General features: G+C 31.7%; 1 protein-coding gene across 1 annotated transcript in view; it reads right to left on the bottom strand.

Moving 5' to 3' along the window:
• Positions 1 to 12,164, bottom strand: part of LOC150100826 (peripheral plasma membrane protein CASK-like) — a 710,225-nt gene that overhangs the window by 99,459 nt on the left and 598,602 nt on the right. Inside the window, exon 17 of the mRNA XM_090401913.1 lies at positions 6,926 to 7,163. Coding sequence (XP_090258039.1) covers positions 6,926 to 7,163 — 238 coding nt within the window. The remainder of the gene's footprint in view (positions 1 to 6,925; positions 7,164 to 12,164) is intronic.

The raw sequence follows: 12,164 nt of genomic DNA on the forward strand, positions 1-12,164 counted from the left end.
AATTAAATTGATTGTTTCCAGAAATTCAAACGCATAATTTTTGCTTCGCCAGCTGTCTGGGAGTTGAATATATCTTTCCATATGTTAATTAACATGTTGAACTGAAAGTAAAGAGTTATTCATCTTAACAACTAATAAGACACTGTCAATAAGAACTTTAATCTGGTCTGGGTTTGATCGTTTTCTCTCTCGGTCATCTGAACTTTCACGTAGCATACAGAGTACTCCTGTAGCTGGCAATGAAAAATTTTGCTGCCTAAGTTTGTGTACACCATCCAGATATATTTTACTTGTCAAATGGTGTTTCAAAAAGTTCAACTTCCAAGTGACATCAAACTTCTTCCCATTAGCAAAATCCCCAGCAACTTTTGCATCATGAGAATAAATACAAACAACACCAATTGTAGCATCATACATAAATATTTCATGCAGCTGAATGTTTATCAACTCATAAGCTTTTGGCGTAGCAGCTTTTGCTATTTCATCCAGCCATTCACTTTTAAAGCAGCTAGCAGTTCGTTTTCACTTCACACCTTTTGCTTCCTTTGAATTTGACATGGTACATCAGTTTTTTGCAATTTTGTTATTTGAAGAATGTTTTTTTATTGTTTTTATAAATTTACAAATGTACACTATTCACTGAATAACTTGGCAATGCAAAAGCTGAACCAACACTAAGCATTGCCGAGGGCAACACAAGAGCTAAAAGATACGCATAGAGGCTAGATTTAATTAACTTGGTTGTATCTCAATGCGTGTATATGAATGTTATTATTTAGTCTACTATTTTACAATTCCTTTTAAAAATTAGAGAATTTTGAAATGCTACAATATTTTTAATTGTACTCTAATTTAAATTTTTAAAAGTATTTAATTATTTTTATTAAAATTATGAAACCATTGTTTTAATTCGTCATGATCTTGAACTAATTTGATCAGCAATCACATTTGGGAATTTTCCATGAGTCAGGCCTGAGATGTAAACAAACTGTGCACCATTCTATATGCCACTTAAAAATTACACATTTAAGCCACACCCTTTTCACTTTGGCATCAAATCGCTAGCCTCAAATAGGGTTACTGTTAACAATTTATAAGTTTTGTGCAACTTTGAGAATGTAATAAAAAATGTGAGGTTATAGGCTTGAGTGTTGCCGAGTTACCGTATTTTTTAAAGAATTTATAGGTTAATATTTAGGTGGAACTTATTTAATTAATAAATTTTAATTTCATCTTGAAAATCTAGTGTGTGCATATTTTTTGCTTTGTGCGCTAGTTGTAAAACGTGTGCGCACGCACATCATAGAGGGAACATTGCAAGAGATGTGTCGTTAGCACAAGCATCCCTGGATCAATGCGAGCGTTTGAAGGACTATATTGCTAAGCTCGATGATGGTGTGATTGTTTATAAAAGTATCTTCCAGTGAGTGTGTGATGACCATGTGTAAATAAGAAAATATAAAGAATCATTTAAAATATGTGTGACTAGGTCAAGAGCTGAGAGTTTATTCTTTTTTCTAAAGGAATGAGTATCTTATTTTCTGTACAGCAAAGTGTACAGAAAATCACTTGCTCCCCTCACAGGTAACTTCCCAAATTTATAAAATATTCTATTCATTTCAAATCTACATCTTTAAATATTTAGACATCATGAACTATCTTCACCATACATTTTTAGCCAAACACTACAACTCCTATAAAACAGACAAAATACAAACTCCCCTCCACTATCATCATTCTCTTCCCAAACACACAACAAAGCATTACTATTGCTCTCATCTATATACAAAATATATTTAAAAGATGACTAAAATACTAAATAAATATTACTTTCACAATTCAAACTCACAACTGCCAAAGAACAAACTCCACCCTCTGTAATATCCTGGAATGTATATGAAGTGCCTTGTGATTGTAACTTCACCTATTATGGGCAGATAGGGACATTCACGTCAGAGAACACAAAAGATATATGCCTCTTCATACAGGATTAGATAGATGCAAAAAAAACCCCAATGTACTATGTAGATGTCACTGCAAGTTGGAGAGACCGTTTTCAGTCAGCAACAGTAATGAAATACCTGCCTAATCTCAAGGAACATGGGTACATTAATTTAAACAAAATTTAGGAAATGGTCAATTTAAGATTTATTTATTATTGAATCTATTTATTATGTGACACTTCCAGAAAGTCCAAGGACTCATTGAGAGAGATGGGGGGGGGGGGGGCACCTACACTACAATTCTGTCTCCACCAACTACAATGAACCACAACTACATCAATGCCATCTACCTCCTACCACCACTAGTATTTTCACAGACAATCGCACTCACAAACATCCATGCCCATGGCAGGATTCAAACCGCAGGCTTTTGGCTGGAGAGCGGATACACTAACCACTAGGCCAAGCAGGCTGGCATCTAGCATTAGATAAATAGATTCCAGCTGGAATCTATTTATCCAATGCTAGATGGAGGCATGTTAGGATTTTTGTTCTTTTAAAAGTTGAAGTTTCCAACAAAAAATTTCACTTTTGTTTATCGTGACAAGTTACTTGTGGACTAATGATGCTGGTTTAAAATCCAATGAAATATCAACCAGTCAAAAATATCTTATTTTTGTTTCTGGTATTCTTTAATATTGTAAATCATAACATCCTGTTTTATGGTTTATAGCAACACAATACAATTTACTTAGCTAAGTCCTATCCTCATTCAGCATCTAGGTAGATACTTAATAACAAGAGCACCATAAGAAAGCAAGAACTGAACATTGGGTAAGAAGCTCTGGTTGGTTCTTCACATTCTTTACAGGTTATATGCAGGTCTCCTCCCAGTGGTCTAGCATTGACACTTCGACCTAATATTTTGGAAGAAAACTGTTGAGAGAAAGCCAAGAATAATGTAAATTGAATTATGCAGCACTGCCATAGTATCCTGTACATACAGTCATCGACTGTAAATGGCATGCTTTGAAGCCATACACATGACATTTTATAAGCAGCCAGTTACTTGCATGCAGTAGAGAACAAGTGATTGTTGCAGCTGTAGCTTTAGAGTTTAACACTACAAAATTACATCCTTTTCTTTTGATCTAAAAAAAAGTGTTGGCATAAAATTAAGAAAAGAATAAATAAAATAAATAAAAGAGTCACAAAAACTTAGCAACCATAACCACTGACAAGAAAAACTGCTATTTCCTTGTCTCTTCCCAATGCTGTGGATTTGAATCCTGCATAAAGAAAACAAGTAATATCCTACACCGAAGAAGCTTGTTCCTTGAGTTTATAAGGCTTGCCTTATAAACTCAAGGGAAAGAGAAACCTTCAGTGTTGTCATTTTGTACACCTCATCTCAAATTTTTCTAAGGTTTTAAAAATGCCTTATAAACTCAGGAACAATCTTCTCCAGTGTAGAAATTTACATCTTTTCCTTATGCAGGATTCAAATCCACAGCATTGGGAAGAGACAAGGAAATAGCAGCTTTTATCAAATGGGATAGTGAGACATGCAATGACAATTATTTTCTATATTCTTTCTAAAGTTTTCCAATGGGATTTAGTTAGTTATCTTCACACATAACTCAGCTTTTCAACTTTCTTTTATATTTTCAAAGAATAGGTGCTAATTTGAAAAATGATTTGCAAATTTTTTCATTTTGTCATTTTCTACACCTCATCTCAAATTTTTTTTTTTTTTGTTTATTTGTTTATAAAACTAGACTATTGAATGACACAAATGTACAATGGCTATATGGACAAAGAATTAACCCCAATATCTAGATAAAATAAAACAAAATGAAGAAATAGAAATAGAATGGCTTAATATAAAAACGATACTAAATGCAGCAGCAAATGAAAGCTTAGGAAAGACCAAAAAATTCAATGAAAGGAAAAATCTGAAGATCTGGGATGATACAATCAAAGAAATGATCAAAAAGAAAAAAGAAGCCTATCAACAAATGGTTAAGCAGTAAAAGATTAGAAGATGAAATAGAATATAAAAGAATAAGAGCCATAGATAAAAGAGAAGTCAGAAAAAGACAGAGAATCATGGAACAAATTTGTTTCTAATTTAGAACATGATTTATATAAAATAAGACCCAATGTATATAAGATTTTGAAACACTTAAATGCAGATACCAAAGAAAACAAACTTAAACACGGAATTGAAATTAGAAGAATTTCTAAATTACTACACAGAATTGTGGCCAGACAAATATTTTAAAAAAGACAACTGGCAAACAATCAACGAAAATTAAAAGGAAATAACTAAAGAAGAATTAGAAATCAGCCTGAAAGAAACAAGAAACAGAAAATCACCTGGAGAAGACAAACAAGGTTCAAAACTATATAAATACGCAGGAACAAGATTCAAAGAAAGACTCTTATTATTTTTAAATAAAATTTACTCAACTGGTATCCCCCCAATAGAATGGAAAAAAGCAATTGTAATTCTTATCTTTAAAAAAGGTAATAGAGATGACCCTAAAAACTATAGAGGTATCAGTATACTAAATTCCTGTTACAAAATATATAGCAGAATCTTAAATAACAAACTAATGAAATATTCCGTAAACTTTATTCTAGAAGTACAGAATGGATTTAGAAAAAGACGATCATGTATAGACCCGGCCTTTTGCCTAAAATTAATAATAGAGAAAAGAAGAGAATACAATTTAGAAACACATATTGCATTTATTGACTTTGAAAAAGCATTTGACAAAGTTAAAAGAAACATTATTTAACATATTAAAAGAAAGACAAATACCAAATAATATCCTAAAAGCTATCACAAGTATATATGAAAATAATCAAATACAAATAAGATTAAATCCTGAGCTATCATATACGAGAGAGATAAACCAAGGGGTCCGACAAGGATGTCCCCTCTCAGCAACTCTTTTTAATATCTACTTAAATGAAATAATAATAAAATGGAATAAAAATTTACATCAAGGAATTAAAATTTCTCCTACAGTAAACTTAAACACTCTCCTCTTTGCAGAACGACCAAATAATAATTACAAATTCTGAAGATAACTTACAGAAAGCTATTTTAGATCTAAATGAGATATCCAAAGATTATGGTATGATAATACCAACAGAAAAATCAAAAACTATGGCCTTTAAAGGACAAGATCCAGCAAGAACTAAAATAGTAATAGATAATAAGATCTTAGAACAGGTGAATTCATTTAACTACCTAGAATGTATGATCACATATAAAAAATTGCAAAATATTTAAAAATAACAGGTGTAATTAACTCTATATTTAAACCGAACCTAATTCAAAAACAAACCAGACTAAAAGTATACAATACATTAGCCCTACCAGTCTTAATGTATGGAAGCGAAATCTGGACAATAAAACAAAAAGCCAAACAAAGATTAACAACAGCAGAAATGAAGTTTATGAGAAAAACTGCAAAGTATACCCTATTTGATCACAAAAGAAATGAAGAAATTATGAAAGAACTAAACCAAGAACCAGTAATAGAAAAAATTAAAAAATATAAACATAAATGGATGGAACACGTTCAAAGAATGAAAACAGAAAGATTACCAAAACAAGCCTTACAGTACAAGCCATTAGGAAAAAGAAAACCAGGACGTCTTCTTAAACGATTACTTCTAAGGCCAGAACAGGCCATGCTAGGCCTAAATCCTTGATATGCATGATGATGAGGTGCTAATTTACCAGATAGAAACTTTTCATGCAATTTTTTCATGGCCTACTTTAACTTCTTGTTTCTACCACAGAGCTCTTATTTATCTATCTTTCTGAAGGACTTCATTATGTGCTTCCAACTGAATTAATGTTTTCTTAGATTTTGCTGCTCCATCCCTAAGGTTTAATTCTTGTTTGCTCTTTCACTCCGACTCTGGTTGGTACTCCACATCTAAAGCCATTTATCCCATTCATTTTACCAACTTTGTACTTTATTTTCATGTGATATTAATTTTTGTACTGCTGAACATCAGGTAGTGGTCGCTTCATATTTCAAATCTTCTGTATACTTTTGAATCATGGACTAGCTTGAAGACTGTTGAAAAGCCTAGCCATTTTCAAACTCTAGTGCCTGAATAAACTGTCTTGAAGGAAGTAGAAAATCTTACTCAGAGTCTCAAAATACAACTTAAAACTATTTCCCGATTTTCTAGGAAGATTTCATATTCTTTTGTTCTCCTAAAGATATCTTATAACTGCTTTCAAATTCTGGAGCTTTGCTCTTTTGACTTGTAATACATGGCCATCCAAAATCTGTATACAACAATGAAGAAAGAGCATGGGAAAAGAACAGATTTATTACAAACAACTGCTTTTGATTTCAAGGAATGACAAAACAGTTTATCAAAACTGTCTGAAAATTTCCATTTTTATAAGTCATGGTAATTTTTTATTACCAAATGATAAAGTAGTGCTAACTAATCTTACTTCTTTCTGGCAAGAAAATAACGAAAAATAGTAAACAAAAGATGAATATATTCTAAACGAATCTGAATTACTTCAGATTTTGTTAGTTGGGTCATTGTTCATGCTGTAATGTTTATAAAGTAGTTTACACTGAAAATTTTAGAAAACAAAACAGCTCTGAAAAAAGCATTCATAATAGATGAGCAAAAACATTCACGTTCCACGATAACGGAAAAATTAGTATTTAACTTTCATATTTAACTGTCCCTCCCCATACACAATGTTGAGTTAAAGTCTCCATTACAATTTAAATCAGAGTTGAATTTTTCACATACATTTTATATAAATTACATGCATTTTATAATAAAGCCAAGAAGTGCTTTTGTATGCAAACAGTTCAATGATTATGAATTTTATAAATACTTAAAGTTCTTATTACTGTATTTCATTATTTACATTACATTTCCTTTAGATTTACTGTTCAATAAAACTGAAATGTTAATTATACCTTGGTCATTTCGAGAACGTTCCATTGCCATACAAGCTATCCTCCATTCTTGAAGTTCTGGAGAGGGGATAAGCCCTGCTGTTATATCTGATCCTTCTTTTCTGGCTTGCCACCAATTATGATCATCTTTGCTAATAACCTGGAGTATATCACCAGTTTTAAAAGTTATTCCTGCCTGAGTACAAGGAATGAGATCATCCTCCTTTGGATTATAGTCAAACTGGGCTCGTACATATATCTGCAAATAATAATAATCATAAAAATGGAAGAGAAGAAGTGAAGGGACTTCAATAATTATGAAGTCAACAATCTAAAATTGTGTCCAAAAAAAAAAAAAAAAACAATCTAAACAAAGATGTATAGAGATATGAGGAAAGGCTCTGGCAATGATAATTATTCATTTTATATTTAAAAAATGTTCAAGCTGGGCATCAAAGAAATTGTATCTTTCAATAATTGCCAATGCAACAGGATGTAATAAATTTACATGTGCTTTCTAGAGAAAAATCAAAATTATTTTAGAAAGGAAAAGACAAGTTACTTTCTGGTTATATAATTCAACAATAATTAAGAGAAATTCAATAATTATTTACTTTCTCTAGAAATTTGTATTTTTAAAATATCTAAATGTGTAGATAATTATAGTTCAGTCTGCATTAATCAGATTTCCTGTTGTGATATGAAACTTTTGCATATGATCAGTATGTCTGAAGGAAAGAATAGGCATGAATGTAAACAGATTTATTATACTCAAATAAATATCCAATACAGGCATATCCCATTTTTAACGTGTTAAAAGTGATATTATTAGTAAAAGCAGTTAATACGTCTTTTTACATATGTGTATAAATGATGTGAATAAGGTATTAATATTCATTAAGTTATGCAAAAGAAAAATTAAGAATAATTTGGGTGAACATAAACACTATTCTGAATAGCTTGGCTTCAGGGAACCTGCTAACCAATTTGGTCACCAATCTACACCAATAAAAAATTTTCCATTTTGGCAATAAGATTGCCATGTTTATGGATGGCTATAGTATTAACTAGTGTTTCACTTTTTTTTAATAACTGGTAACAACAGTAGTATGAGGTAAGTTTAGCCTGTGGTCTCTCTCAGTGTTTGATACACTGAGCGAGACCACTGGCTAAATTGTCACTAAATTTAATAATAGTATCTAATGTAATGGTTAATGCTACTTCTTTTTACTGGAAGCAGCAGAGTCCTTATTTTGAATTTTATCTGCCATCATTAACAACAATGAAATAAAATAATAATTATACACAGTTTACAATTCACAGCAAAACACCAAAACATACAGAGAGAGAGATGATGTAGCGAGCAACATCTCTCTATGATCGATAGCTAAAATTGTTGCATGAATGAACGTAGTGCTGTATGAAGGGGCACTGGTCATAACTGAAAATTGTCATGAGAGAATCATCAGAAAGTGAACATTATAAGGCAGGATATTACTGTAATTTACAGTTGCAGTATTATTAGTAGCGCAAAATACATTACTCAGATAGGGAATGAATTATATGTCATCCTAAAATCTTTAGTCACACATATGCAAATTCATGAAGAATTTTTTTTTTGTAGGGGAAGGGGGGAGAGTGATTTGTTCTGCAAAAAGTAACTAAGCAATAATAAATAATTTTTATATATATCATTGGCTTATTAATAACTATAGGAAGAGGCAAGTCCATAGAATTGCAAAGTATGATCACATAATTTGTCTGGGCATTTTGTGTGTGAAGTTAGGAAATTACCGACCATTTTAGTTGCACATGTTCACTGAGCTCTTAGCAAGCCAATCAATGTGTGAAAGATATTGTTGGAAAATACCAGATGCAGTCCTCTTTTTTCTTTATGAAGCACAGAAGGATTCATTTTTATGTACTAACATGAATTTTTATTTGAAATGCAATGAACGTAAATAGTGAATAAATTCTTCTCCACCCATGCACATTAACAACTCTGCACTCTACAGGTGCAAACAAAACAAAGTAAACATATCACTTAGCAGGAAATGAGTAAAACACCATAAAAACCAATTTCTAAATAATAGGTAATGGAAATTTTTTAAGAATTTTCAATCATTCAATTCTTAAACCCCAAGAAAGAAAATAATTTAGTTCGCAAAATTTATTTCCAAGAAATACAAGAAAAGTCTGGCTAATCCTAAAAGATTAGTAAGGCTTATATATATATATATACACACACACACACACACACATACAGCAATCCCTCAATTAGTGCACCTAATGCACTCTTTAAAACAGGCGCATTAATCGAAAATGCACTAATTGAATATAATAACCCATGGAAAAAAGTATAATTCATTCCTCAAATTTCTTTTTTTAACCTTGATTTTTTTTATAAAAGAATTAGGGTATGTCTCAGAGCCTAGTTAAAGGGAAACTATGAAGCTGAAAGACAATAAAACATATTCAAAATATAAATCTATTATTCTGAAGGGCATTCTGTTTCTTTTTTTCATACAACTGCCTCTTCTGCAAATTTTCCTGCTTCTCTCTTCACAGGGCCAGTCGTCTCTAAGCATTGCTACTTAAAAGTTTCGGTTGCACGAAAAATATTTTAAATTTGTTTCTGTGAAATCTTTTTGGGCTTGTGAGGGATTAAATTTTCTTCATATTCTTCAGGATCTTCTCGCTGTGCATCTAAATTTAATAGGTCGGAATCACTCAGTTTCTCAGAATGAGATTTAATTAACTTAGATTCATTTGAAAAGCTTCTAAAATCATTTTCACAATGTGGAAGAATGTGCTTCCAAATGAATTGCATATTGCTAGCAGTAATTTCATTAGACTTTATAACCAGGCTGAAATTTCTCTGATTTAGCCAGAAAAGTCTTGGAAGACATTGGCTTCCAAAAAAAAAAGGCCAGTTTCATCGACATTAAATATTTGTTGGTCACAATAGACCCCCCCCCCCCTTCTTATACAATTTTCTTCAAATCTCTGGATAATTTGCAGCCACCTACTTATCTGCACTTGCAGCTTCACCTGTGATTAGAAAATTATGTAGGCTATTTCTCAAACCACCAAGCACTAATGTGGAATTCTTCTTTTCCATCACTGATAGCCCTTTCTTTCAAGGTTGCAAAGAGACTTAATGCTTTTGATTTAATAAGGTCAGTTCTTAGAATTATCCGTTTTTGGTTACAATCTTCGATCAGTGTACAAAGAAGTCTCTATAATTTAATCATTATAATACTTTGTATTCAGCAGCTTTGCTTAAAATGCTCTTATAGTTGATTCACCCATTTTTGTGTTCTTGTCTTATCTTTGCTCTGGACTTGCCTTGTTCACTTTATTATTTCAAGTTTTTCTTCCAATGAGATTACTTTTTGAATCATTTTCACACTTACACTTTTTTGCTCACTAATTCTTTTACTCATGATGAAAGCTTGGGAAAGTACTTTAAAATAAAATTAAAAAAATGTAAGGAAAATAATTGCAAAGGAGGTAGGAGATATGATCAGGAAAATACTATGTAATTAGCAGATGACATAAATTTTGGCAGTAAAAATTTGGAACATAGCATACATAGCGTACATGGAAGTAATGTAGTACGCAATTAAAAATAACTTTGGGTATCGGAAAAAATGACGCACTAATCGGGGACGCATTAATCGAGGGATTACTGTATAAGCCTTACTAATATATAAAAAATATATAATATATTTGCAGGCATAGACCTCTGTGGCTAATTGGTTCAAAAGATATATTTCGGTGATTACACCACATTTTTTATTATTCAGTTATACAAAATATTGAAATAATAGTTCCCGACAAGTTTCATAAATCATAGGATTTACATCTTCAGTGGGGTAAATAGTATAACTTAAAGTTTAAACAAGATAAGTAATAAATACAAATTATAACCGTCTGGCTATTCATAAACTCAAATAACAGAATGCAGATATAAAACGTTATTGACGCAGAACAATACTGGACAATGTCACGTGTTCTTGTTCTCATTCATACAGTCTGAGCTCAGATTGAGGTAGATTTTTTATTAGAACTTACCACACTTGATGGAGAATTAAACCTTGATTTTTATTGCATTGGGTCGGGTTTTTTAGCATATTAGCAGCTTCTTTAAATTTTCTTATATAACTGTTGTTTTCTATGTATGACACGTCGTTTTTTTTTTGCAAGAGTACATTGTGTCCAGTGGAAGTGGTATGGAAAGCAAGACCCGTTTTTTGTTCTCTTTTGTATTGTATGTCTTTTTGGTGTTCAGCCATGCGTATTTCTCCAGATCTCCTTTCAGAAGAAGGAAATACATAAAAAACAACTAGATCATTCAAAAGTAGTTATTAACCTTTCTTCGAGAGTCCTAACAAAAGAAGAGAATAACCTTTTACTTAAGGGTTTTAACTTCGCCTTAACCCCACGTTTCCTACCAAAAATTAACATCATAGTACAAATAGAAAAAGGAATTAGAAATCTACTGGATCACATGGCAGATCTTATCTGTATAGAAAGTACAGCTTTACTATTAAAATGCAGATTACCTTGTAGGAATCTACCATACAATGAATATGCTTGCCTTAAAAAGTTAAAGGATGACAAAAATATTGTCATAATTTTTGTCAAAGTGAAAGTGGATAAAGGCAATGCAACTGTCATTTTAAATGCTACAGAATATGATAACAAAATGAAAAGTCTCCTGGAAGATACAAACACCTACAAACCCTTAGACAGAAATCCGACTTGGCATACACACAAAAAAACAAATGATCTAATAAAAAAAGTGCCTCTCTGGATGGAAGAACTTAAAAAATATTTACAATCAAAATATCCTTTGATACCAAGAATATATGGTGTTCCAAAGATCCATAAGACAGATATACCTTTAAGTCCAATGGTAGATGGAAGAGATTCACCGACTTCCAACTTGGCAAAATACTCACCAACATGATCTCAACAACATATAGGAAAAACATCTTCCTTCATAAAAAATAGTAAACAGTTCATAGAAAAAGTGAAAGATATACATATTGGTCCAACAGACATCTTAGCAAGTCTAGACATTATCAGCTTGTTTACAAACATCCCGAGACAAGAAATTTTGAATCTCCTAGAAGACCTCTTCCCTCCGGATATCTTAAATCTTTTTAAACATTGTATAAACAATACTTTTTTCACCTATCAAGACAGAATCTGGGAACAAAAAGAAGGCTTGGCCATGTGTTCATCATTATCA

Source organism: Typopeltis vanoorti, chromosome 12 (assembly GCF_054136105.1).
Source record: "Typopeltis vanoorti isolate ZY-2024b chromosome 12, IOZ_Tvanoo_1.0, whole genome shotgun sequence".
Taxonomy (NCBI): Eukaryota; Metazoa; Arthropoda; class Arachnida; order Uropygi; family Thelyphonidae; genus Typopeltis; species Typopeltis vanoorti.